We start from the raw sequence: 27,747 nt of genomic DNA on the forward strand, positions 1-27,747 counted from the left end.
CTGAGTCACATTTGAGAAAGGAGTCATGTGAACCTCATGACCCATTATAGAGCCCTGTTATAATATTCCTTAGTGTTACTTGGACTTGGATTTAACCTAGGACAAATCCTTTTCTTCTCATGCTTCTTTCATTCCTGGCTCCGTGTTATATACTTCCCCCTTCTAAGACATCACTCTTAAAATGATGATGAGAAATACCTATTACTGATTACCTTAGAACATAAATTTGAGATGCCACAATCAGGATATTATCTGCAGTTTTTTCAGAAGTAAACTTCCTAAGGTTACATGTAGCTGGTGATACATAGGCATATTTAGGATTCAAACTTAGGGCTCTCTGATTCCAAAATTATTGTTCAAGTGGCCTAGGGGGATTTGTTGGAATCTCTTTACCTCTGTATGGAGGGTGTCAATGCAAAGGGGCTTACAGAAAGTCAAGGTGGAACATCGAGGTCTCAATCTCAAAGCAGGCTCTCTAGAAGGAAGCTTGAGGAGGGAGTGGGGACCCTGTGGGATACTTCTGTTTCCTCAGTGTGTTTCAATGGAGATAGAAAATCCATTGCCAGCATCTGTCTGGAAAGAACCTTTTTGAGATTTCTCCCACCCCTCCTTCCAACACCACTTTCTTGCACACACTCCAGAAAGATAGACAGAAGAATTTAATACATGTGATGCTTTTCCTTCCATTTACACAATCATAAATTACAAAGTATTGTTCACTTCACAAAATAAAACCATTTCCAGGTAATTTTTTGACAGTATCAAGAAGTACATAAGCTACAACAACCAAATCTGTACAGTGGGAGGAAGGATAACAGCAGGGGCCAGGCCAAGTCATTTTTGACCTGCATGTGCCAATGAAGTCCATCCACATAGCCCTTGGGACGGTTCAGGACAACAACTGCACTGTGCTCCTCCATCCAACTCCACTTAACACACAGCCATTCTCTTCTGCTCACTCCAAAACAAGACTAGTGAGTAGTTACATGACAATCAGAGGAAAAGACATTATAGTTGGATTTTTTAAAAAATGTGGATTTACAGTTTTTGATGTTTTAAATATATTACAAAAGATAGAAATCTTGGTGTGAAAGGCTCATGCTAACATAAATATAACCAATGGGGTTGAAACAATAGTAATAAAATCAAATTATTATCCATCCAGAGCTACTTTTTATAAAGGAAGAACAACTATTTGGTAAAAATCAATCTTATTGATTCTCACTTTTTAAAAAGATTTGTTTATAAAACAAAAATGAAAAAAATCAACAATTATTCTGCAGATTTGCTTATCATCAATACAGAAATGTGGCAAAAATACAACTGGCTATTAACAGAATTCAGAGGTCTTGGCTGAAAAGAAAAAAAAAAAAAAAGGAAAAGTGCTAACTTTTTACACAGCCCAGATACAGCCAGTGTCCTCAAATCATTTGATATAAATGACCACATGTTCTCTGCATGTTCTGGGATATACACTCATGATATGAAAAGACTATGACCAATTCTAAAGCAGACCAAGAATTTACAAAATGTTTATAGACATAAAATTTGTGAACGTTTCAGATCACTATACGGTTGCTATAAACATATGCCACCCAATAGTAGAATGCCAGTGCTTAAGAGCAAAAATGATAAAAAGCAGGAACACGTGGCAGGTGAAATTTCATGGAAAAGCACTGATTCGGATAGAGGTATGTTAAGATAATACTGCATACGTGGTCAACTTTTCCAGGGCATCACAGCAAGAACGCAGGACAAGGTACACAGGGTAATAATCAATGCACTGCATTGAGTTCTATTTGCTAAAATAACATTCTTGCAGCTAAAATAAAAATACATTTTACAATATAAGTTTCATTTAACATTTAACAGATAGAATTGTCTTTTTTTTGTAAGTGGAAAATGTATAACTATATCAAGTACCTTTGTGAATTAAGTTCCCTTTTATTACTGATAAGACTGAAGTTTAAAGGTCTACATTTTTTTAATAAGTTAAAGAAAGATTTATTAATCACTCTTCCAGCAAAACAGACATACATACGAGGCACAGCAAAAGACCCAAGGTGAGGGGCTTTTCTCCCCCTCCCCCTTGTTCTCATGCAGACGAGGTGTGTGTCTATAAGACACAGTACCCGACTCGGCAATCCACTGCGGTCCAGGAAATTCTGTCATTTGTTTGAAAAACAAATCAAGTGTAAGACATGTTTTTATTTCTCTAGCTTTATCAACTTAGATGAGGCTGAGGCCATTCAGCTCATTTGTCTGATGGATTAAAACAAAACATCTTCGTTTTCTATTAAAATCTGCACGATCAGCTTTTGGTACCGCATGTCATGAAGGGTGGTGAGGGTGCTGTCCTCTGGGGGCCTCATCAGGGTAGGCCCAAACACGATCCCCAGGTTTTCCGCATTCATGAAATTGTCCTTTTCATTCATAGTAACCCTGCAAAACACACATGTAGACACAGAGACATCATGTAGACTTGCAGATGAATGTATACATTGATTATGCATAGACGTCCCAAGAACATTTCTGGTTCGGGAAACTGAGTCTATCATACTCAGTGATCTATCATAGAAGCAAAGAACAGACTACCACATGTTGTCACTCATAAGCGGACCTTGAACAATGATCATAATACTATAAGAAAGGGATTGGCAGTATTGGGTTACTGCAAGGGGAGGGGAGGTGGGATTGGCAGTTGTGGGAAACTGCCAAGGGAGGGTGGTGCACACCTCATCAACAAGGGTACCTGCATAATGAACATTTGTATACCTAACCCTGAATTGTACCCCAAATTAAAAAAAAAAGAAAGAAAGAAACAAAACTGACAATGAGGATGGCAGAAAGGTATTTTTTAAAAAGGAAATTTTCTGATTTGTTTTCCTTTGCAAATTGTTGACATTGCCTTCAGCCAGTAGATGTGAATTACTTCTGTGAATCCAATATGGGCACAATTCAGTTTTCCTTATGAAATCCATGTGGAGCTATAATTTAAGGAATATTGGTTTGAATGGGCAGCAGATAGCAGATCACTAGCTGGCCCATGGTGCACACTTGGGCCTTAGATGGAAGTCTCTTTCCTCTTGTCACAACCTGCTGGTCTGTATGCTGGAAAGTGGGTAGCTGAAGGCAGGTTCCTTGTTTGCTGGCAGGACCAGTGCCAAAGGAGAAAGGTAACTTGTAGAATGGGCTGTCATGAATTTAGGAAGAGCTAGGCCATTATCACAGGATAGAGGAATGGCTGGGATGCGGCCAGACTGGGGGAAGGATGACTGGATATTATTTCTAGTTCCCACAGGATGAGGTCTGGGGCAGTAATTATTATTGGAATTAAAAATCATAATTTCAACATCCAGATAAGAACTACAGAGCCTTTAAGAGTGAAATTGAAGCCCAAAAGTTGGCTTAATACCTTACTAGTAGAATAAAATGACAATTTCCCATATTTTTGTTTTCACAAATTTAGGTCTTAGAATGTTCATAATAAATTTAAAAGGGAATGGGTTCTTCCCCAAAAAGCAAAATACAATTAAGATGTGTTTAGGTTTTGCATAGAAGGCCATCCCTTTGTGTCTATTCACTTAGAGTTAATTAGAGTTAGCTATTTACCATTATTTTAGGAAGATAACTCAGTTTCCATCATTTTCATGCTATAAAGCTAAGAAGAAAATAGGAAAGAGGACATCCTTTGCTATGAAAATGCTCATGTCTCCCTATCAAGTCAGGCACTACCCCTGACCAAACAAGATGGCCAGCAACTCCCATAAAAACACAAAATTAATGGCACATAAGATTCTGCTGAGAGATGTCAGCATTTTTCCTGATAGTTGTGCTTTGTCTTTCCAGACTGTAACAATTAGATACTGATCACAATGTAAGAAATATTTTATAGCTAATTAAAAGCCAGGTGTGACACTCATAGTTTATTACTTACATAAAAGTTACTTGTATTCATAAATTTAATACATTAATCAAAGTGTGACTATTCCTAGCTAAATGTTGCCATCTTTGACTGCCCTGAATCTGAGCAACAATATTTGTATGTCTTACAAGACAGGAAAATAAAACTCCCAATACCTAGTGTTTATACTGTATTATCAACTTGCTTCTTTCCATTTAGTAAGTAGATCTGTACATTGGTCAATGCAGATAATTGTTGACTCACTTAATCTAAGAATGCACTGCTGCTATGTATCTTTCAAAAACACAGAGGGAGGCACACAGATGTACCTTGATGCCTCCAACATTATAACACCAACTCATTGACCTCAATACACATGAACAGTAAAGGAAAGAAATACAAGGTTTAGGGAGAAGAGTTTGGAACCAGAGACTCTAGTGTCCCATAAACGTCTAAATGTGTCTACTTCTGTCTCATACACGTTGACAGAGATGGCCCCATGTGTGGCAGGAACCCTCTGAGATGGCTCCCTATGATCCCTGCCTCCTGGAACTCATACCTTTGTGGAGTCCCTTTCTCTAGAGTATGGGCTGAGCCTAGTGACTTGCTTCTTTTTTTTTTTAATATTGCAGTGTGGTTTTTTAATTTGCATATTTATGTGATTAGTAATAATTCGTTTGGTTTTTTTTTTTTCATTAATCAGTATTTTTTATTATGGTTTTGTGGGGTACAGTTAAGGGTTAGGTGTACAATTACGTTTCATTCAGGCACCCTGTTGAGAAGAGGTGTTTTCCCATCCCCCGACAGATATTTGCTACTGTTAATCCCATCCCCCTCCCCCCCATAGTTTCCCGACTTGCTTCTAATAAATAAAATATGGCAAAGGCAAGGGAATGGCACTACTGAAACTAGGTTACAAAATGACTGTATTTCATTGTGGGTGCTTTGGCTTGATCTGAAGGAAACCAGCTGCCATTTTGTAAGATGTCAATGAAGCCACCCACACAGCAAGGAACGGAGGGCAGCCTCCAGTGAACAGCTGGGAAAGAAGTAAGGCCTTCAGTCCAATAGCCTTTAAGGACCCAAATCCTGCCAACAACCATGTGGATGAGCTTGTTAATGGATGCTCCTCTATCGCGCCTTCAGATAAGATCACAGCCTGGCTGCCAGTGTGACTGTGACCTTGAGCCTGAGACACCCAGCTGAGCCAAATCCAGATTCCTGACCCACAGAAACTACTAGATAATAAGTGTTTATTGTTTTAAGTCACTAGTTTTGGGTCAAATTGTCACTCAGTGACAGAGAACTCAAATATCCAGAAAAATAAGAGATCAGGCTGGAAATGTGCTTTCCCAGAAGATAGGCAGGCTCAGGAGTCCGAGATGGGGCAAGCAACAGGAAGAACAGAACACAGAGTACAAGGGCTTGTGTTGGAAGAAGATGCAGATACGGAGGCAGTGTAGACAAATGGTTAAGACAGAGTGTGCGCTCTGCATCAGCCTACATGGGTTTTAGCTCTGGTTCATCTCTTCGGCGTAGCTATTTAAGTTCCCTAAAGCTTCAGAATCTTAGGTGTAACATGTGCCCAATGACGTCCCTCACGGTGCCCGTCTCCTAAGGTGGACACATACAAAGCGCGTGGAGTGGGTCCTGGCAAAGAAGGAAGTTTGAGCAGTTAAGACTGGGACCAGAGGGGCTGTCTACTCAGAGGACTGGGGAGGAAGCTGCATCCTTTTCCTAGGGCATTGCTGCCCCAGGGCAGATCCAGCTTCCTGGAGGGAGTGCCTGCTTGCTTACTTTTTGAGGTGGATCATTAGGTACCGGAGGGTCTCATAGTGGGCAGGAGGCAGCAGCATCAGCACTTCATGGACTGCTTCCAGCCTCTCATCTGCATTGGAGATTTCTGTGAAGTTTACACATAACGGATATTAGTGCAGAGTTGTGACGTTTACATTTTCAAAGAAGTAGCAAAAAGTTTATTTTGTTTGTTTCAGCCACAAAATGGTGGGGAGGGGGACTTTCTAATACATTCATGCAATTTCAGGCACTATTTCACTTAACCAATTTTTCGTGTCCTGCCTCACTCCAGAAAGAGTTAGTGGCTGGGTACCACATGTACATTCAATGTCCGCGATGTGGGTGGCTGGAGGCTGGACACCATCGTTGCCCTCCAGGAATCTGCAGGCTAGTAGAATGCTTACAGTCTGGAGAAACGTGTACAGACTGTGATTTGCCCTTCTTCTGAGCTGGACTTGCTAGAAATCTCACAATCACAAGCTTTGATTTAAACTGTACCACTTATGGTAGTGTTCCCTTGAAGTTGACCAGTAAGTTTTTCCCTGGCAGTCCTCCATAACCAATGTATTTCTCAAGGCAAGGGCACTGACAATGAGCCAGCTAGTTCAACCTGTACTCTTGGCACATCTCACCAAAGAGTGGGCATGGCTAACCCTGGTGCACAGCCCTGGTTAGAAAGTGAAGACTGGGCACATTAACAATGAGAGGAAGATGCATGCTTCTGGTTTTTGGGTCTCTGATAAGTATTGGCAGCTACAGTAAGTCCTCTACATACGAACCTTCAAGTTGCAAACTTTCAGAGATGCGAATGTGCGTTTGCATGTCTAATCATGTAAGCTATTTCATGTGTCTGGCATACATTGTCATGTGAGTGTAAAGTACTATACTGTAAGGTGAAAATGTTGTATTTTTTAATGTATTATTTGTATATAAAGTATTATAAACCTATTACAGTACAGTATTATACAGCCAATTGTGTTAGTTGGGTACCTGGGCTAACTTGGTTGGACTTATGAACAAATTGGGCTTACAAACATGCTCTTGGAACAGAATTTGTTCATATGTAGGGGACTGACTGTACTCAAAGAAAGCCCTCCTACCATTCCTTCTAGGGTAGAGTGTTCCCAGTGGCTAGAGTCTTTTCTACCTAGGACCACTAAGACTTGGAAAGGATTGGTCTTACCAGGAAGCAGGGCCACAGCTCATCTGAAAAGTATATAATCCCTGCCCACCAGGCATCCCCACCAGGCATCTCATTACTCTATTTGCCAGCACACACCTAAGCTTTTCGACCTTTAAGCATTAAAACAGCAACAACAACAAAAAAAACTTCCTCAAAGTGGGTGTGCCTTCTCTGTTATGGAGCTCAGCATCTAATCTCTCCTTTCTAATGATTGCCTGTTCCTGGGCAAAGTGCATCCTTTTCCCCCCACACCTGTCCCCTTTCACTCTGTTCCTCTCTCCTGACAGCAGTGGGTCCAAGTGCCAAACACTGAGTGAGCAACTGTGGGCAGATGGAAGGTGAATGCTGACGTCCCATTCCTGGACCCGTGAGCTCAGTTCTCTAAGCCTTGCTTTTCTCCTCTGTAAAATGGGATTGAAATATTTGCCTCATGGGACAGTTGAGAAGATTAAACTAGAAGACACTGGTGAGAGGTCCTGGTATAGTACTAGTGCCTGACAACGTATATTCTTGGCCTTCTATTAATTTTGAACAGCATCGATAGGCAAAACTTGGGTGTGATTTTAATCGATTAACAACGAGATTCTGCCTAATGGATAAAGGTAGTTAATCTAGACAGTCCTCACTGAAGAATATCTGATTTTTGTTGCTACAGAAATATTAATGTTTTCAATAGATAACAGAATAGGCTGGACTGTGCTGGTTCCCAGCATTCCAGAACGATGGGGACAGAACTGTTTGACACCCTGTGTCAGCCCAGAGTGTTGTCTTAGTACTGGTTCACCTCATCTGATGAACTATGCCTGCTTTTCTATTAACTGTACCATGGTGTCTTCACTTGGCAGAAGAAGTGCACATGCAATAATTTAAACAGTTCTGAGTTTTAATTTTCTTAAGGTCAAAAGCATTTAACTTAAAAATGTGGTACAAATAAAAAAATTAATTCTAAATACTTACTTGCTGCTTCTATAAATTTGGAATAGGTATCGTATGTGATGACAGGGATGGGCAAGTCTCTGAAATACAGTTTAAGGGCTCCAGTGATGATGTTTATGTCTGGATAGATGTTGGCAGATATATCTGCCTTCTCACCATCTGAAAAACAATCAATGATCGAGGTCCTAATTAGGATTCTCTTCCACCAAGATAAGGCATGTACAGCAAGAAAAAAAAGTCCAACAATGAATGCTCCCTATAAGTCTCAGCTAACTCCTTTGGTTTCTAATAACACTGAGGTGTAAGAGGTAACAAAAAGGAGTTTGGTGAGAGTGAGGCAGGGGCTAAGGGTAAGTGCAGGCAAAAGAGTAATAGACTTGAAATCGTTCTTTGGGTCCTGGCCCCTGGAAATTTGCTAAATATAAATTTAGCATGGCTGGGCATGATGGCTCATGCCTGTAATCCCAGCACTCTCGAAGCCGAGGCAAGAGGATTGCCTGAGTCCAGGAATTTGAGACCAACTTGGGCAACATGGCAAGACCTCATCTCTACAACAAATCAAAAAATTAGCCAGGCATGGTGGCGTGTGACTATAGTTCCAGTTACTTGAAAGGCTGAGGCAGAAGGGTCACCTGAGCTCAGCAGGTTGAGGCTGCGGTAGCTATGAGCATGCCATTGCACGCCAGCTTTGGTGACAGAGTGAGACTCCAACTCAAAAAAAAAAAAAAAAATTAGCATAGTAATTCATATTATAAATACAAAGATTCATAGTAAAATTATGTTCTAATTTAAAATAAAAAGGTATCAAGAAGCTCTAATACATCTCTATCAGTACTTTTTGGACTAGGATTTGGAGCTCACGTCACAAAATGATTGTTGAATATCTTCAGTTTTTATTGTTTCTTTCAGGCTCACTGAAGTTTTGTTTTTGTTTTCTGTTTCTTTATTTGACCCTTCTTCCCCCGCCCCTTAGAACTTCAATCAAGAAACTTTCCTCTTGCCTCATGTATAGGTAGTGTTACATTTCTTATAATTTCTAACAGTAGTTCTCAAGACTTTTTTTGGGGGGTTGGGGTCTCACTCTGTCACCCAGGCTGGGGTGCAGTGGTACCATCACAGCTCACTGCAGCTTTGATTGACCTTCTGGGCTCGTGCAATCCTTCTGTCTCAGCCTCCCAAGTAGCTGGGATTACAGGCATGTGCCATCATGCCTGGCTAATTTTTCTATTTTTTGTAGAGATGAGATTTTGCTATATTGCCCAGGTTGGTCTCAAACTCCTGGGCTCAAACAATCCCATAGCCTTGGGCTCCCAAAGTGTCAGAATTACAGGTGTGAGCCACTGTGCCTGGCCTCAAGACTTTTTGTTTACCACTAGTAAATACTAGTCTACTTTGTCACAGACAATGAGGTTTTTGCATTAAAAAATGTTTCAATTACATAGGGACTATTAACATCTTTTATTTAGAGAATTAAAAGATGAAATGCCTCAAGAAATTTGGTTCTAAAGATAAAAAGCCTGCCGATGTACAGAAAACAGTAAAAACATAGCAGATATGCCATATTGATCTCATTATTTACATATTTAACAGACATTGACTGAGAATCTACCATGTGCTCAGTACTATTAAACCCTGGTAAATCAAGGAAGAGGAAAAGAGATACTCTCTTTCAATAGTTCTAGCTAGACTGGCAGTCATGCACTACTCAATACTTACAAGGAAATGGGAAGATTGCTCTGCTGAAGGGGTGTGACGAGTATGGGGGCAGAATGTGAGAAAAGGAATTGGAGGGTTTAGGTCAGCAGGGACAGTCAGGGAAGGTTCAGAAAAAAGGGTCAAGTACAGTGACTCACACCTCTAATCTCAGCACTGTGGGAGGCCAAGGCCGGAGGATTGCTTGAGACCAGGAGTTTGAGACCAGCTAGACAACATAGTGCCACTTTGCTTCTAGAAAAACAAAAATTAAAAAATAGCCAGGCATGGTGGCGTGTGCCTGCAGTCTCAGTCACTGGGGAGTTTGAGGTGGAAGGATCACCTGAGTCCAGGATGTTGAGGCTGTGGTGAACCATGATTGTGCCACTGTACTCCAGCCTGTGTGACAGAGTGAGACCCAGACTTAAAAAAAAAAAGGGGGGGGGCAACCCTTTCGGGTCCCCTCCCACTGTGGGAGTTTTTCTGCCCTCTCAATAAATCCTGTTTTCTAAAAAAAAAAAAAGAAAGAAAGAAAAGCTTGAGTTGACTCTGATTATAGGTGTCCACCAGGCAGATGTGAACCATTCTAGATGGACAGAACAATGTGAGCCAAGGTGCTTCTTCATGACAAAAAGTACAGTGTGTTTCAGGACTGCTGGAGTATACACTACAATAGGGAGGAGGAACTAAACATGCACCCCACCACAGAACTACTGGGATTGTTTATTAGAAATACAGACGCTAAGCCTTACTCAGTTTTTGAAAGAGTCCTCAGGGTGGGACCTGGTGATTTGTATTTTTAACAGGATCCCCAGGCTGGCTATCATATCTGACCTAAGAGACAGTATGTCCTAGAGAACGTTTGCTATAATTTTAAAAAACAAGAGAAGTGACCTCCTAAACTTCCACTGGCTTCCCCTGCTTCTGCACTAGGAAAGCCTTGCATCTCTCTGTTCCTTCTTTGAAGCTTTCAGAGATGGAGAAGAGTCAACGGGATCCTGAGACAGGGATGCAGAAGGCACTCTGATACCCTGTGCACTGGCTGCCCATTCACTTCCTCATGTGGTCACTTGTCCATGGCTTCTAAGGAAACACTTCTCCCAGAAAGTCAGAATGATGAGATTTTTAAGCCACCCTTTCTCCCTTTCCTGAAGAACACCTCTCTGTAGTTTTGAAACACACTTCCATGATGAACAAAATCTGGTTCAAAAAGAAGGGGTGCTAAGGGTGTCACATGGCATTGTGCAAGCTTACCTCTGTCAAATGCCATTTTGACATCTTCAATGTGTTCAGTGAACCCGGAGACTCTGTAAAGGCCTTCTGACTTTAATCCTGTGAGAGAGACAGAGACACACAGAGACTGACTGACTTTAGCTTCTTGAAACATCTAAAAAAAGACTCTAGTTTCATATCTATACTACATGCTATCAGGAAATGAGCAAATCTAGTTGGTGATCTTATATATCACACACTATTGTGTCAGAACTTAGATGTGCCTATCTCAGTTTCCAAGCAAATCTGTTCTCATTTACTTGTGTGGTAGTAAAGACCTCAGTGGAAATCTGGTCTTCTTCCTGCCTGACTTTGCAAAGTGAACTGATATTTAAGATTCTCATCAGGCCAGTCCCCTACTTCCTTTGTGTGTCAGACTGCTAGACACGCACTTCACAACTGTGGAAGCAATCTGGCTTTCTCCCTGGCATTATGTAACCCATTTGCTGTATTGTATGTAGCACTGTGCTAGGTACACACATGTGTGTATATAGGTGTCTAATACATGCTATTTCGATTTTATTGGAAAAATCAAAATTGTACAACTTTTTATGCTTACTCATAAGACATATGTTAACTGTTTAATTATATGATTTAATTGCTATACTTTCAGATAACAGGTTATACAAGCAGAGGCAAAAAAATAAAATTCTATTTATTGCTTCTAGAAATTTGATCACTGCATATTTTTTAAAAAAAGACTTAGTTTCTTTCCCAGAGTCTTCTGATTTGTTAAGACATGCCCTAAAACCTACCCAGTTTCCAAAAGTATCAGAAGGGATGAAGGACCAGATTTTACAATTTGTATGTCACAAACTAGCTGCTATGAAAACGACAGCAACAGCAAAAATAATCAAACAGATAACTTCTGCTGCTGCTACGGTATACTCTGACAAACTCTTGATAATTAACATATGTTCCTGTTTTCTCATTTGGTAAACATTTACCAAGTATGTACGATCGACCATATATAAGGGTCTTTATTAGGTCTGCATCAGAGATGACAAATAAGAGGAGGGAACCCCAAAACCCAGAATTACCCTGAATTATCTTTGGAGGGTGGGAGGGTGGGTACCTGATAGTACAGGCTTCCTTTTTTTTTTTTTTTTTGAGTTGGAGTCTCACTCTGTCACCCAGACTGGAGTGCAGTGGCCACTCCCAGCCACCACAGCCTCGACCTGCTGGGCTCTGGCGATCCTTCCGCCTCAGTCTTCCAAGTAGCTGGAGCTACAGGCGTGCACTACCACACCCGGCTAATTTTTTTGATTTATTGTAGATATGAGGTCTCGCCAAGTTGCCCAGGTGGGTCTTGAATGTGTGGGCCCAGGCAATCCATTCACCTCAGCCTCCCAAGGTGCGGGATTACAGGCTGAGCCACCGAGCCCAGCTACAGGCTTCCTTTGCAAGGTAAGTGCTCCAGGAACCCATCAGCATCAGTGTACCAGCTAATGTTGCAAGAGGCTGCACTCAGTGTCAGTGAATTTTTTTTTTTTTTAGATTCTTTCCATGTATTTTCCCATTTCATGATGGGTGATTTACAAGCACACCTGCCAACACTCCACTGAGTATCCAGCAGTTTTTGACCGAAAACAGATGACTACCATGCCCCACCCTCTCTATTCGCCCAATCTTGCCCTGAGTAACTTTTATTTGTTTCCCTGATGAAAAAAGTCCTCAAAGGGAAACATTTTGCTGATGTGAAAGAGATGAAACAAAAAACTGCAGAAGCACTAAAAGCCTTCAAAATTGATGAGTTCAAAAACTTTTGAGGCTGGTTGCAGTGGCTCATGCCTGCAATTCCACTACTTTGGGAGGTAAAGACAAGAGGATTGCCTGAGCCCAGAGGTTTGAGACCAGCCTGGGCAACTTGGTGAGACCTCATCTCTACAATAAATCAAAAAATTATTTAGGCGTGGTAGTACACACCTGTAGTTCCAGCTATCTGGAAGGCTGAGGTGGAAGGATTGCCTGAGCCCAGAAGGTTGAGGTTGTAGTGGCTGTGAGCATGCCACTGCACTCCAACCTGGGTGACAGTGAGACTCCAACTCAAAAAAATCTTTTTTCAATTAAAAAAACTGCAGAAAATTTTAATTGTTTTGAGTGGCGGAAAAGTGTCTTTATAGGTATATTGCATCAAATGGAGAGTATTTTGAAGGTGATCGAAGTTTAAACATATTTAAACATGAAGAATAAATACACAATTGCTTATAAATAACTTCCGGGGTTTTTTGGGTCCCCCTTTGTACATAAATACTGCCCTTCCTCTCTCCTGTGACCATGACAGATACTCTTAGTTGATCTCCGTTCTTTTTCCTACTCAGTCTCAGAATTCGTCTCAGTACCAGTCGTCAAGGTTACCACTGAGAACTGGAGTTGGCACACAAGATGAAACCTATGTGTCGTTCTGTTCTAAGATACTGGTGTGTGTGAGCACATCTCCATACAGCTGGAATATGTACTGCAACAGAAGCCAGAACATGGTGGCTGATGGGAGCACATGGCAGTGGACAAGCAACCCTGCCTGGTGATAGGTGAATCAAGGTTCTGACTGATTTGGCTTCTGGTGAGGCCCTCTTTCTGGACTGCAGATAGCCACCTTCTCTCACATGTTCTCACATGGCTTTTCCTTTGTGTATGTGCGTGGAGAGAGAGAGAGCTTGCTCCCTTGAGTCTCTTCTCAAGAAAACATTAGTCATATTGGGTTATGACTCCACCTTTAACGCCTCATTTAAACTTAATTCTGTCTTTAGAGGCCTCATCTCCAAACACAGCCACATTAGGCTTAAATAAGGAACAAAAGAAGTGACCTCCTAAATGTCCACTGGTTTCAACATATGAATTTGGGGGGACACAAGCACTCAGTCCATAAGATTCACTGAGTCACTTTCCAAGAAATCCAGGTTTTCAAGGAACATAGGAAATCAGTGCTTTATACTCTACTAAATTGTTTTTGAGTTAGAGTATATTGAGATTTTCCTGACTCCAGCTTCATTCAGCAAAGCATCATCCTGGATTACATTGAGATGATTTTTTGAGAAGCTCATCTTTGAAGGAAGTCATGAAGGATGAGTTGGAGTTTGCCAGAGTAGCAGAGGCTGTCAGCTAGCCTTCCAGTATTTGTTCTATTCCCCTGTTGTAATGGAACCTTTGTTTTTTAGAACAATATCCATTGTAGCGGCCATTAAACTTTGGCCAGTAAGAGGAGAGCAGAAGCTCTATGTACAGCTTCTGGGTTGTGGTCAAGGAAGGGAAAGCCCTTGCCCCTTTCCCCTCCCTTTTAGGTGGAATGCAGATAAGGTGGTGGAAGACAACTGGGATCATGCAGGCCCAGCAGTGCTCAAACACCACAGGCAACAAAGTTGCTGAGTTCCTGCCACTGGGGAACAGCTTGACTAGCCTTGGACTTCTCCAGGGCTAGATTTCTATTTTGTTGAAGACACTATTATTCAGGGTGTCTGTGACAGCATTGAGACATATAAGCTAAGTAACATAGGCAGACAGATGTGGAGGTGGAATTATGGGAGTTGGTCATTCTAAGAAAAGGTAAGAAGAAATAACACAAGTTGAGTCTGTAAATTGGACACTGTACCAAGTCCATTAATATGTATCAACTCATTTTAATCCTCACAACCACCTTATGAAGACAATTGATTCCATCCTATTATGAATGAGGAAACATTCATATGCAATAGGTAACTTGCCCAAGGTCATATGACAGACAGTAAGAGATGGGGCTGGGAATTTCACTTCAAGTCCATGAGCTTTTTACTCTACCACATCATGCAGTCACAACTGGGCATAAAAGAGCACTTAGAGAACAGCGAGGAATTTTCAATGGATGGAAGACAGGGTAAGATGTTGGCAGTGGTGGCCATGTAGCTAGGGATGTGAGCATCATATGAATTTCTTCCAGCCCTTTCTCAGATTCTGCTTACATGCTCAGGCTCCTAATGCCTGGGCTTTAATCCCCGTGCTGTGACTTCCCTGGCATAAATTCCTACTCTGTGCTATACTAGCTCTTGTACTAGGCATGCATAGTGCTGCGCTCCCATTCTTAAGTGTTAGAATCATCAGTCATCTCTGATGAAGATCACCATGGGAGGATCCTAGCTTCTTTGGAAAAAAACAACTATGTCCTTGGCCCTGATAGCAGACTCTGGAGAGGCTGATGATATGACCCCAAATTGTGGAGCCCTCTGAACAGCGTGACCCAGTCACTCATCCAGTCAGGAAACCCCTCCTTTCCTCTTACCTACTTGAGTCATTGGATCAATACCTTCATTAGATCCCCCAGCATCTCTGAAGCTCTGACAGTCACACCCATGAAAAGAGAGGAGGCATTTCTTACAATGAGATTAAATTAGCAAATCCTCAGGGAACAGAATAACTATGTTTTACACCCTGCATAGGAAAGGGAATAATTTCCTATCTCTAAAAGACTTGGGATAATAAGTTATAACATGCCCTTTTGTTTTGCTTTGGAAAAAATAGGCTAGTTGGCCAATAAATTTACACCTATAAAATCGATCAAGGTCATTTGGACACAGTCATGGATATCTTATATAGCTGAATATAATACATAGCAACTTTGGGAGGCTGAAGTGAGTGGATTGCCTGAGACCGCGGGTTTGAGACCCGCCTGGGCAGCGAGACCTCATCTCTACAATAAATCTAAAAATCAGCCGGGCGTGGTAGCGCATGCCTGTAATTCCGGGTACTCGGAAGGCTGAGGCGGAAGGATCACCGGAGCCCAGCAGGCAAGGCTGCGGTGGCTGGGAGTGGCCACTGCACACCAGTCTGGGCGACTGAGTGAGATTCCAACTCAAATAAATAAATAAATAATACATAGCAAAAATAGTTAAGTGACATCCACCAATCCAAGTTCTCTCTAGGAAGACCTAGTCTACCATGTCACTGAAAATTTAGATACTGAATAGTGGCCCTCAAAAAACACAAATAAAGGAAAGACGACTGAAGTATAATATAAAGAATATTTTTTGGAAATGTTACTATCTTTCTTGCTTCTTTTATTTTTTGCTGCATAGATCTTTTAAATCTTGTAACTCTCCTATTTGAAATAAAATAATACTAGGAGCACATTTTAATTTTGTTTTTTATTTTTTATTTTTAGAGACGAGGTCTTGCTATGCTGCCCAGGCTAGTCTCGAACTCCTGGGCTCAAGCAATCCTCCCACCTCAGCCTCCCAAAGTGCTGGGATTATAGGCATGAGCCACCATGCCCGTCCTAGGAGCACATTTTTATATGACAGGAGATGTATGTGTTAATCCATAATTTCTTTATTATTGAATAGAAGTACTTTTAAAAAAAAGATCCAATTCAAATCTCAACTCTGCCATAACCCTTTCTCAACTGTCCTTAGGTCAATTTAAAATCTCTTCCTTTGTGGCTTCTTGGTGCTTTGAAAATGGTTACCCACAACATTTGTTTATTTGTTCCTCTTATTCTCCACACTATAGTATGAATTTCTTGAAGGCGAGTACTGTGATTTTTTATGACCTCAATGTCTAGTGCATTGTAAATGCCAAGTAAACATTCGTTGAAACACACATGTCTGGCTTATATAGGAAATGAAAACTGATTTAGCTGGTTGGATTTAGTTTATTTATCTGTGTGTGTGTATGCAGGTGATTTTCCCAACAAGAATAATGGAGCACTTCAGTTTCCTTGACAACAGTAAAAACAGAATCACGGTAATATTATAATAGGAAGTGTTTTCCAAACCTCTTGCTTCAATTTCCCGAATGCATATGTCTACCACCATGGGTCTCTGAGTGTTGTGAGCCTTCACGAGTGTTGTGAGGTCACAGCAGTACACCTTCTTGATCCGCTTGAGATCAGGCTGGCAGTCATTGGGAACATGCTTGGAACACTGTTTATGTACATTCAATCCACAGTCTGTAAACAAAGAAGCCACATTAGCCTTACTCGGCCCTTTTGTCAAAGCCCAACATGAATTATATGCAGCTAAAAATAAAAATAACACCATCCAAGGGTTTGATAGATTTCTCTGGAACATCTATCCCATTTAGAGGTGACACTCTCTACAAGATGAGTATAAGATTTATCTTTTTTTGTCTTGTTTTGAGTTGGGGTCTTACTCTGCCACCCAGGCTGGGGTACAGTGGCATGATCGTGATTATCACGGCTCTGCCAGCCTAGACCTCCTGGGCTCAGGTGATCCTTCTGTTTCAACCTCTCAAGTAGCTGGGACTAAGGTGCACAACACCATGTCAGCTAATTTTTGGATTTTTTTGTAGAGACAAAGTTTTGCTATGTTGCCTAGGCTGGTCTCAAACCTCTGGGCTCAAGCAATCCACCCACCTCGGCCTTCCAAAGTGCTGGGATTACAGGGATGAACCACCCTGCTGGGTCACAAAACCTTTTATAATTCTGTTTTTCTCTTTAAGCCTTCTCTGTTGCTGGACCTTAAGACTAGGACATCTTACTGAGATAGTTTAGGTAGCTGGAAGGGTTGTTTATACATGTTTTTCTTTTAGGCTTTGGGTCCACAAATGGGCTTTTGGGTTTAGATTCCTAGATAGTCATGGCTCTTAAAGAGCACCTAGGACTTTTGCTACGTTGTTTCCTTTAAGTCCTTGGTGCTCCTTTTGTGGAAGGCATAGTTACTTTTTCTGTGGGAATCTCTGATCTCTTCTCTGGTCCGAGGAGCCTATGACCATTGGCATTCCCTCCCCTTTCCCAGAGGGTTGCCTGATAACTTCCAATCCCTTCCTCCTCGTTGAGCAGTGTAGGCCATCTTCCTTTATACTTGCCTTACTTTGACACCTGTGAGTGGAAATGATGTCTAACAGTGCATCAGTGGGAGTACCTGAGAGTTTATAATTTATAACAATGCCAAGTAATGTGATGGTTAGAGTAATAATTTGTAGAGCTCATATCAAGATCCGAAACTGAAAAGGTGCTTTTAAGTTCAATGAGCACATGAAAAGCCGTGTTAGCTGTTGGTATCCACTGACAGAATTTCTCTGACAATGAAAAGCACAGCCTACGTTCTAGAAAATAAATAAATTTAATGCAGAAGTTGTTCAACACTGATGTGTAATCTACTCAAAGTCTCTTCTAATATTGTTTTTATTGGTATAAAGTAGAACATTATATATATAATGTTATATATATTATATATACTGTGTATGCATTATATATTCTGTATACACATGCACACATGATAATGAATATTGTAGTCAGTTGCTCTATAAAAAGCACATATCCACACCAAGAATTTGAGAGGATCTAAATTTCTGTAAAATCATCGGTGGTAATTTCTTAGTGAATTTCATGTAATTTTTACCAGCTGAGTTCTCTTTGTCTACCCTCCTCCCAAAGGAAAAAAAATCAGCTTGAATTAATCTTAGCTTTAATAGCATGAGAAATTCAGCAAAGCTTAAGTGAACTTCAAAAATATTTTGACATATCTGTTTAGTGAAGATAAGTTTTGGCTAACTACACTACGTGTAACTGGCTGGTTTTCTTGTTTGGATTCTCTTTTATAAAAATGGAGATCATAATGGCCCTTACCTCCTTGGGTTAATCATAAGGATCGAATAAGTTAATAGTTATAAAGTGCTCAGCACAATGTCTGAAGTATATTATGACATTATGACATCACATAATGTCAAGTCAAATAAAATAAATAGCAAATATACGGATAATAATATAAGGATAGCTGCCCAGCTATTCTTAGTTATTTCATTAGTAATTTTTACTACATCTTACAAACTTTATTTAAATTATGGTAAAATATACATGACATCAAATTTCCCACCTTAACTATTTTTAAGTGTGCAGTTTAGTGGCATTGATTACCTTCACGTTGTTATGCAACATCACCACCATCTGTCTCTAGAACTTTTTTCATCTACCAAAACTAAACACTATAACTCCCCATTGACCCATCCCACAGCCACCATTCAACTTTCAATTGCGCTGAATTTAGGCACTGTAGTAAGAGGAATCATACATTTTCATTTTAAGATCTAAAGCAACAGTGTGTTTATGTAGAGTTCGATACTGCTATTTTATCACAAATAAAGCCTCGTGCATTTAAAAAATACTTCAAATATATACTATATGGAGAGCTGAGAGGCAACAATCGTTCCTCTTAACCTTTAATTATCAGTTTTTAGCCTTTCTGCTGCTTGGAGGAATTATGAGGCCAAAGAGTAGCTACTAGGAGAATACTAACAATATAACCTTAAGATATGTTTTATTAAAACACAAAACAAAACAAAACAAAACCCAGAAAAAATCCCAAGTCCCCTTTATCCCAGAGAAAGTTGCTGTTCACAGCTAATGTGAAACCCAGAGTTTTGTTCTCACAATATTGACTTTGGACCAATTTCCTGCTGAAATGGGATAATACTAATAATTAGGGATATTTTTGGTAGACATAATCTGGGCAGGCCAAATTAACCACCGGTGTGTAATTCAGATATTCTCCCACTTTGCTGAGTAGCTGAGCTGTGAGAAACTTTGGACTCATGGCAAGTCAGTCTTTTATGTTAACCAGGTTATCTGAGCATTTCTAGAGAGGCTGCCCCTGAGCCTATGTTTACCACTCATGGACCTGGGTTGGGGGAGCCAGAGTTATCCAACATTCATGAGAACTATTTGAATCATTCGGGTATCAACTCCAATGTCTACTTAGCAGGGGCCATGAAAGCCCCTTCCAGGCCGAGAGGAGGACTTAGGGTCACAGGATCCTGTGAACCAAAATAGGCAACATAGGAAATATCACCTTGATGTAGTGTTGTTCTTAACTTATTTTATTCTAAGTGCTTCATAGACAATTACCTTTTAAAATTATACCCTAGCAAAGAGAAGATCAGTCATGGTGTTGCTGGAACCCGATCACTATCAGAGACTACTGTTCTTGCTTCCAGCCCAAAAAACATGGCAGGTTGGTCAGCAAGCCCAGTAGCATATTCATTTGGCAACTCTTTCTGTTTTGGTTTTTGAAGAGATGTGTGCTGTTAGCAGTGGGTATGTGCATAAATAAAGGCAAAAATGTAATAGATTTAGTAGTCTCAAACTACGTTGAAAATATGTGCTATCAAATCAATGCGTGTGGTTTCACCACTAAACTGATGGCAGAAAGATACTGAGCATGAGTATCTGACTGCCTTCAAATTAATATTCTACTGCTTACTGCATGACCATGGGTAAGAAACAATGATCTCCGCGCCTCTGTTTCCTCTTTTATTTAATGGGGGATAAATGGTCTGATAATGGAAAGAGATTAGCTTGGTGCCTGGCATGTGGTAAATGTTCACCTGTAACATTACTCTTTTTATGTCCTGCCTTTTGTTGTAAGATGGGGTAGGGAAAAGTGTGACTTTTCTAGCCATATAATTCCATTGGAATAGATTTTTTTTTCTTTTAGGGACTACTGCCTATTTTGGGAAGAAGGTAGGTGTGTAAGGAAAACTTGTTTTTTTTTTTTCCTTGCATAAACATGGAATATTCTTGCAAATACTTAACATAGTCTCCCCATTAAACACAGAGAGTTCTTGAGCCCTCCAGAAAGCTGGACTTTTGAATGAATTTGGCCATACTTCTCAGCTCTGAAGAGATGCCCCATATATATAATTGGAAAAGGAGAAAGAAAGTTCTACGTCTACCTGAGCACCGGACCCCTTGGGCGATGAGCCCCCACATGAAATTGGCACAGTATTCACACCAGTGTGGGCCTCGGAATGTGTGGACCTGTGATCCAAAAAGAAGAAGAACGTCAGAAAATTCAGAGTCATTTAAAGGTAGGTGGCTGTGGACATATCAATGAAAAAAAAAACTGCCATGGCAAGAGTGATCCCTCACTGGGCCTTTTTCTTCTAGTGAGGCGGTTGCAAACAGATCCCAGGAAAACAGATATGTGCTTTGATCTTTGAAAATCCTCTATTGATCCACCATGCCCCAGGCCAGAACCAGAAAGGAATGCGGAGAAACAGTAAGATTATAGGACCATGCCATCAGCTAAGGAATGAGACTGTCACCACCCACAACAAGTTACTGTGTGGACAAACCCAAGATAGCCTAAGCTATTTGCTAAATGCTATAACCTGCATTTAGCTCAGCAAGTTCAGAGGGAGAACTCAATTACTGTGCCCTTTTGACTGACGTTGCCTCATCCGTAGACTATCCAGACAGGTATAAAAAAGACATGATTACCGGATAATTAAAAGGTTCCAAGACTTTGAGCTATTTCCAAAAGAGACATTAAAAAAGTGAAGGAGTTGGTTGAAAACGCAGTTACCAGTAAGACTTATAGAATTGCTTTCCCCACAGATAGGGTCTATTCAACAGGACTTGGTGTGACCTTCAGGTAAGTATTTCTGGCCAAAGTACTGGTCTTGCTGATTGGTGCCTCAGCCAGTTGTTAAATATTCTGGATATCGCAAAGGAAGAAAGGTCTGATTGCTGATTATTTAGTTACAGATCCTCATGTAACAGGACCTTGTTCTCTGGCATGAAAGAACTTTAAGAAGCAGAGTTAGGGGATTTCTTATAAGCCAATATGGCCGTGGTCAGTTAAAAACCACCATCAGCTGTCTATACAAATCTACATGATACCTAATTATATATGTTTGTGTAGTCTAGAAGCTTACTTTAAAGCCTTGAGGCATTCAAAATGGGAATAATTTTAAAATATTTACACACAACTTTTTAGAAATATATTCACTAATAAAAGGCACAGTAACACACTCCTCCCTTTTGTTTACATAAGACGACTAATTTGGAGAGAAAGTTAATTACCCTTAAAATAATCAGTTTGCTGTGAGTAAATTTTAGAAGATAAATACGTAAAAATAAACTTTATATATTCATTTCCAATTTTAATTTCTTAAATATGAACCCAAACTAAATCAATGGAGTTATAAAACTCAATTAAAAAAAACCCTATGGCTTCTTTCTTTTTTTAATTAGTTACTTAATTATATTTATTTTGAAGGTGTAGGGTACAATTCAGGATTGGGTATACAAGTAGACATCAAGCAGGTAAAGTTTGAGGCTTCTTTCTTAAGATATCCTTACTTTTTTAGTCACAAATATAAGGCACAGATTACTTTTAAGATACAAAGTTTTGTTGCCAATATATGTGTGTACAGATATACATAATATTTATAGCCATTAAGTTATTTTCAGACAAGTCTTTAGTCTAAAAAACTCTTCTCTGAGGCTATTTCCAATCACATTAAAACCTTTGATATTGAAACTGCTTTAATTTAATAAAGAAAAATAAACCTTTCTTATAAGTATTTTCTTTAGAGGAAAATGACATACAAAAAGAGAAATAAAATATGATTAAAACAACAAAAAACAAACAAAACAAAACTACATGATACAGATCTACATGCAATATTCTAAATTTTTACAAAATAAAAATATTATAAGACATTATGTTAGCCCTTTCAAAGTCAGAAACCTCCATTAACAAATAAAAGAAATATTATCTTTTAACAAACTAGGAGACCTATATACTACTTTTATTTAACAAAAAAAAGCAGAATGCAAGTCTGAGAATTTTTACAATTTGGGAAGATGCTCATCAGAGTTCTATGTAAGAAAAAGAAACACTGTTTTGAGTTCTTTATTTATTCATACACACCAGTAACTGGGTGTACATGAAGAGGCAAATAATATGGATCCGGATCCCTCCTAATTAAGTTGAAGCAAAGAAAGAAAGTAATAAAGCTAATAGATCAAAAGGAGCAACTTATGACCATGGCTTCTGTGCAAAAAAGCTAAGTTATGACTGTCTTTTGGTATTTCAGCTTATCATATGTAAACTGCCCATTATATTGTTTCTGCTTTGAAAAAAGGATACACACACTTTCTCCAAGTTGTTCTTACTTAAATGAAGACGTGTGCTTTAAGAAAATGAACCTAAGACATGCCAAAGCTCTCCTTATAGGAATGCAGAGAATTCATCCTGGAAGCACTCGCAGGGTCAAATGTCATGATCCATTTAAAGGCCTACTGTGACTGAACTTGGTACTGAAAGAATTACTCAGTAAAACATCCTGTTCAGACTTGAACGTTTTCTGAATTCAGCAATCATACGTTTCTTAGTATTTTACTAGAAACACTCTGAAGATGCTGGTTAATTATGGCAGGAAAGTCAATTGTTAATACATGGTTGAAATTACAAGATAAATGAAATAGAATAATATATAAAATACAACTCCCCCAAAAAAGTATGGAAAGGGCTACAGAAGAGAAAAGATGAAGCTGCTACTAAAGAGACAAAAAGAGGGGCTCAATAGTATCCAGAGTGGTCAGGAAACCTCCCCTCTTGGAAGGTGATCTGGAGGAAGAGAAGAGCCAGTCCTGTGGTGGAAGGGACAGAGAACATTCCAGGCAGAAGAAATGTATGGAGGCCTTGCAGGAACAAAAGAGCTTGGTGGCCAGAGTGGCCAGAACACCCAAGTGAGGAGGAGAGGAATTGGGATGAGGCTGAAGGTAAAAAAGAGAAATAGCTGTCAAGGCTTTATTCATGAGTGTGGATTTGGTTTTAGTCTAGGTACAATAGGAAGTTCTTGGAGGACTTCACATAGGAAGCATTTCCTTTAAAAATATTATTCTGAATATTGTGTTGAAAATGAATGGGGAGTTGTTAATAGTGAAATAGATTAGAAAATACGTAGTAGTCTAGTTAAGCAATGATAGAGTCTTAAGAACAAGATACTGGCAGTGGAGATGGGATGCAGATGAATTTGAGATATCTGAAGATTAACAGAATAAACATGGGTCTTTGAGAGAGTGGGAAGTCAAGCATGATTCCTAGATTCTAGCTTAGGTGGATGGCGATACCATTTGCTGAGATGGGGAAGATGCACTTCTGGGAAGAAATTCAAGAATTCAGTTTTAGACAGGTTAAGGTTAGATGCTGCTATGATATCCAAGAGTTAGTGTCAAGCAGGAACTCACACATAATTTGACAGCTCAGAGGAGAGGTGAGAGCTAGAGGTATAAATTTTTACCATTCCTGGCAAATAGATGATGTTTAAAATTGTGTGAATGGATAAAAAGTACAGACATGTACCACTTTATGATGGGGATAGATTCTGAGGAATGTGTCCTTAGGCAATTTTATCATTAGGGGAAAAACCATAGAGTGTACTTACATAAACCTAGACAGTATAACCTACTACACACCTAGGGTATATGGCATGGCTTACTGCTGCTAAGCTATAAACCTGTATAACATGTTACTCTAGTGGACACTGTAGGGAACGCTAATATAATAATATTTGAGTATCTAAACATAGGAGAGTTACAGTAAAAATATGGTATGAAAGATAACAAATGGTACACCTATATAGGGTAGTTCCATGATAATCTTATGAGACCACCATACGTAGTCCATTATTGACCAAAATATTGTTATGTAGCACATGCCTGTATTAGGGACAGAGAGTAGAAAACAGAAAAGTGAGCTCACCTTCAAGTCCTAGGTGGGCCAACTTTTAGAGAAAACCAAGAAAGTAAAGCGTTATGGAAACCAAGAGGTGAAGAGTGTTTTAGGGAAGGAATGGTCAACTATGTTGAGTGCTAGTAAGAGGTCCAATTAAAAATAAGACCTAAATATTGATTCAGATACATGGAAGTCATCAACAATCTTGGTTAAGAGCAGACTCTTTGGATTGTTGAGGGTCGAAGTCAGACTCAAGTGAACTGAAGAAGAAATGGTAGATAGAGGGGGAGAAATATGTAGGCAACTCCATCAAAAAGTCAGGCTCTGATGTTCAGCAGAGGAATAGGACAGGTCAAGGGAGATGTGGAGTCAACAAAGGATTTTTTTTTTTAAGATGGGAAACGTTAAGACTTGCTGATCTGTTGATGATATGGATACAACAGGTGGAAAAGACTGAAGATATAGAAAAAACAGAGAAGTTAAGGAAAGGAGTGATAATCCTGAAAAGTTGAGAGATGACAGAGTTTAGAGCACACATGGAAGCAATATATATTCAAAGAAAAAAACAGTTGAGATCTCCCCAGAACTAGTAAAAGGCACAAAATCTTCAGATTAAGAAAAGCTAAATGAGTCTCAAACAAGATAAATAAAAATCTATATCTCTATATAGTCAAATTGCAAAATACCAAAAGACAAAGCAAAGTCCTAAAAAACAGGATATCTGCAAAAGGACAGCAGTTAGGTTCAAAACAGATTTTTTTTTTTCTCAGCAAGAAGAGATTAGTAGATTATGGAATAATTTCATCAAAGAGCTCAGAGAAAAGTATTGCCAGTCTAACTTTTATAACCTGTTAATGATCATCCAAGAGCAAGGATGAAATAAAAATATTTTCAGACAAATGCCAAGAGTTTGCACTCACAGATCCTCACTAAAAAAAATACTACAGGATATACTTTAGTGTGAAGCAAATCGAACCTAGGAAGATGAAAGAGGACTCATGAAGCTATGGTGGGCCAAAAAACTGGTAAATATAGATCAGTTTAATCAAGTCCTATCTGCATAAAACAATGATAACAAAGATGAATAATTTTAGGGGACTTAAAACAGAGTGAAAAATGACATGGAAGATTGAAGGGAATGAAGAAAGTTAAAGCATTCTAAGGTCCTTAAAATTTGCAAATGTAAAAAGACCTATTAATTGAGGACCATTTTAAGTCAATTATGCACACATTCAATTTTTTAGTAGAGACAAAAGAGTGGAATAAAACTTATTAATTTAAAAAATTCATAAAGGAAAAAGAGAAAGAGATTTTACCAAGCCAATAAAAATAACAGGAGGAAAAAAGAAGCCATAAAAAAGCACAGTTAATATAGAAAAAAAAATCCTCATACAACTCTAATCACAATAAATGGTTCTAACCACATAAAAGACAGATTTTCGGATTATATTTTTAAAATCTTTTCAAGAAACACAATTGAAACATAATGTGAGAGAAATGTTAGAAGTAAAAAAGAGAGCCTGAGCCCATGGGCTCGAGACCTGGCTGGGCAACTTGGTGAGACCTCATCTCCACAATAAATAAAAAACTAGCAGGGCGTGATAGCATGTGCCTGTAGTTCCAGCTACTTGGAAGGTTGAGGTGGAAGGATCGCCAGAGCCCAGCAGGTCGAGGCTGCAGTGGCTGGGAGCGGCCACTACACTCCAGTCTGGCCGACACAGTGAGACTCCAACTCAAAAAAAAAAAAAAAAAAGATATACCCAGCAAATGTTAGCTAACAGAAACCTCAAATAGATCAAATATATATTTGCATCATTAGTGATAAAGATGATAACATACTAATTAGAGATTTATTTTTTACCAGAAAGATAAAATTTTGAGCTTTTATGTGTATGACAACATGACCTCAAAAATATAAAGCAAAAATGGAAAGAATTACAAAGATAAAAGGACAAATCCACAATCATCATGATTTTGACATCTATTCCCAGAAACTAACAGATCAAATAGCTAAAGTTAATATATTGAATAGAAAAGGGATATCATATCCAGCAATTCAAAGAACATACATTCTTTTAAAAAACATATGAAATGTTTATACAAACTGACTACAAATCAAAGCTTAATATAAAAAAAAACATATGCACCATATTCTGAATATAGCACAATCAAATTACAGATAAGTAGATAGCCAAACCTCAGTATATTTGGTCCCAATGGTACAGAGTGGAAAGACCAGAAACAAAAATCACACATATCTGGAGACTTGGTATAGCTCAGAAGTGATGTTACAAATAGTGGGGGAAGGATGTCAGAGATAAATTATTTCCTATTTTCATCCATCTTTCCAGTGACACATTATTCACTCATCTATTTGATAGCTACATGCTGACAGACTACTTTGAACCTGGCTCTGTACTAGCCATTGGATACACAAAGTCAAAATAGATCAGAGGAGGAGAACTCTCTGCACTCAGGATCTCATTATCTATAAGAACAAACAGGCAATGAAAATAATGATGTGTCAGGTGGTAAGAACAAGCATGTAGGAGATTCCATGGGAGTACGATGGAGAGAATAATACATGCTTCCCTGAAGGTTGAGGAAAGTGATGTGGAACTGGGCATTGAAGGATGGATAGGAATTCAGCAGCCTGGGAAAGATCAAGCTGGTGGGGGAACTGATGGGAGTGCCTGGTAACCTCATGGCAAATATCTTCATAAGTTGGCGTAAAGATGAAAATGCAATGTTCAGAACTTAGGAGAGTAGCCTCAATGTCTACTACACATTGAAAAAAAAAGTATATTGACAAAATAGAAACCACCCCATTGATTCAGGAAATATAGGATAGGCTAATCACAGATTTTCTAAAATTTCACTTTTGGCACATATATACAATGGAATATTATGCAGCTGTAAAGAAGAACGAAATCATGAACTTCACAGCAACCTGGATGGACTTAGAGTATATAATACTGAGTGATCTTTCACAGAAACAAAGAACTGAGTATCACATGTTCTCACTCATAAGTGGACCCTGAACAACTATTGTAATACTATAAGAAAAGGATTGACAGTAGTGGGAAACCACAGGGGCGTGTGGGGAGGTGGGATTGACAGTAGTGGGAAACTGCTTGGGGAAGGGGGGGCACACCTCATCAAAAAGGGTACCTGTACAATGAATATTTGTATACGTAACCCTGAATTTGTACCACACAATTTTAAAATAAAAAAATGACTGATCAGCACGGGAGTTTTGACCTGCTCCGTTTCCGACCTGGGCCGGTTCACCCCTCCTTAGGCAACCTGGTGGTCCCTCGCTCCCGGGAGGTCACCATATTGATGCCGAACTTAGTGTGGACACCCGATCGGCATAGCGCACAGCAGCCCAGAACTCCTGGACTCAAGCGATCCTCCAGCCTCAGCCTCCCCGGTAGCTGGGACTACAGGCACGCGCTGAAAAAAAATTAAACCGGGCTCGGTGGCTCAGCCTGTAATCCTGCGCCTTT

At 39.6% G+C, this 27,747-nt stretch overlaps 1 protein-coding gene across 9 annotated transcripts in view; it reads right to left on the minus strand.

Annotated features, from left to right (window-relative positions):
• Positions 1–641: 641 nt before the first annotated feature.
• Positions 642–27,747, minus strand: part of CHN2 (chimerin 2) — a 142,556-nt gene continuing 115,450 nt past the window's right edge. For 3 of the 9 annotated variants that reach the window (XM_021718025.1, XM_021718026.1, XM_008068988.2), the window contains 6 exons: positions 20,445–20,529; positions 16,528–16,701; positions 10,767–10,844; positions 7,842–7,979; positions 5,702–5,807; positions 642–2,442 (listed from right to left, as the gene is read on the minus strand). In XM_021718025.1, coding sequence (XP_021573700.1) covers positions 2,271–2,442; positions 5,702–5,807; positions 7,842–7,979; positions 10,767–10,844; positions 16,528–16,701; positions 20,445–20,529 — 753 coding nt within the window. In that variant the 3' untranslated portion in view covers positions 642–2,270. The remainder of the gene's footprint in view (positions 2,443–5,701; positions 5,808–7,841; positions 7,980–10,766; positions 10,845–16,527; positions 16,702–20,444; positions 20,530–27,747) is intronic. The other 6 variants (XM_021718030.1, XM_021718027.1, XM_021718028.1 and 3 more) reach the window with 5 other exon arrangements.

This window comes from Carlito syrichta, unplaced genomic scaffold (assembly GCF_000164805.1).
Source record: "Carlito syrichta isolate Samal-C Ts95f unplaced genomic scaffold, Tarsius_syrichta-2.0.1 Scaffold311717, whole genome shotgun sequence".
In the NCBI taxonomy this organism is placed as follows: domain Eukaryota; kingdom Metazoa; phylum Chordata; class Mammalia; order Primates; family Tarsiidae; genus Carlito; species Carlito syrichta.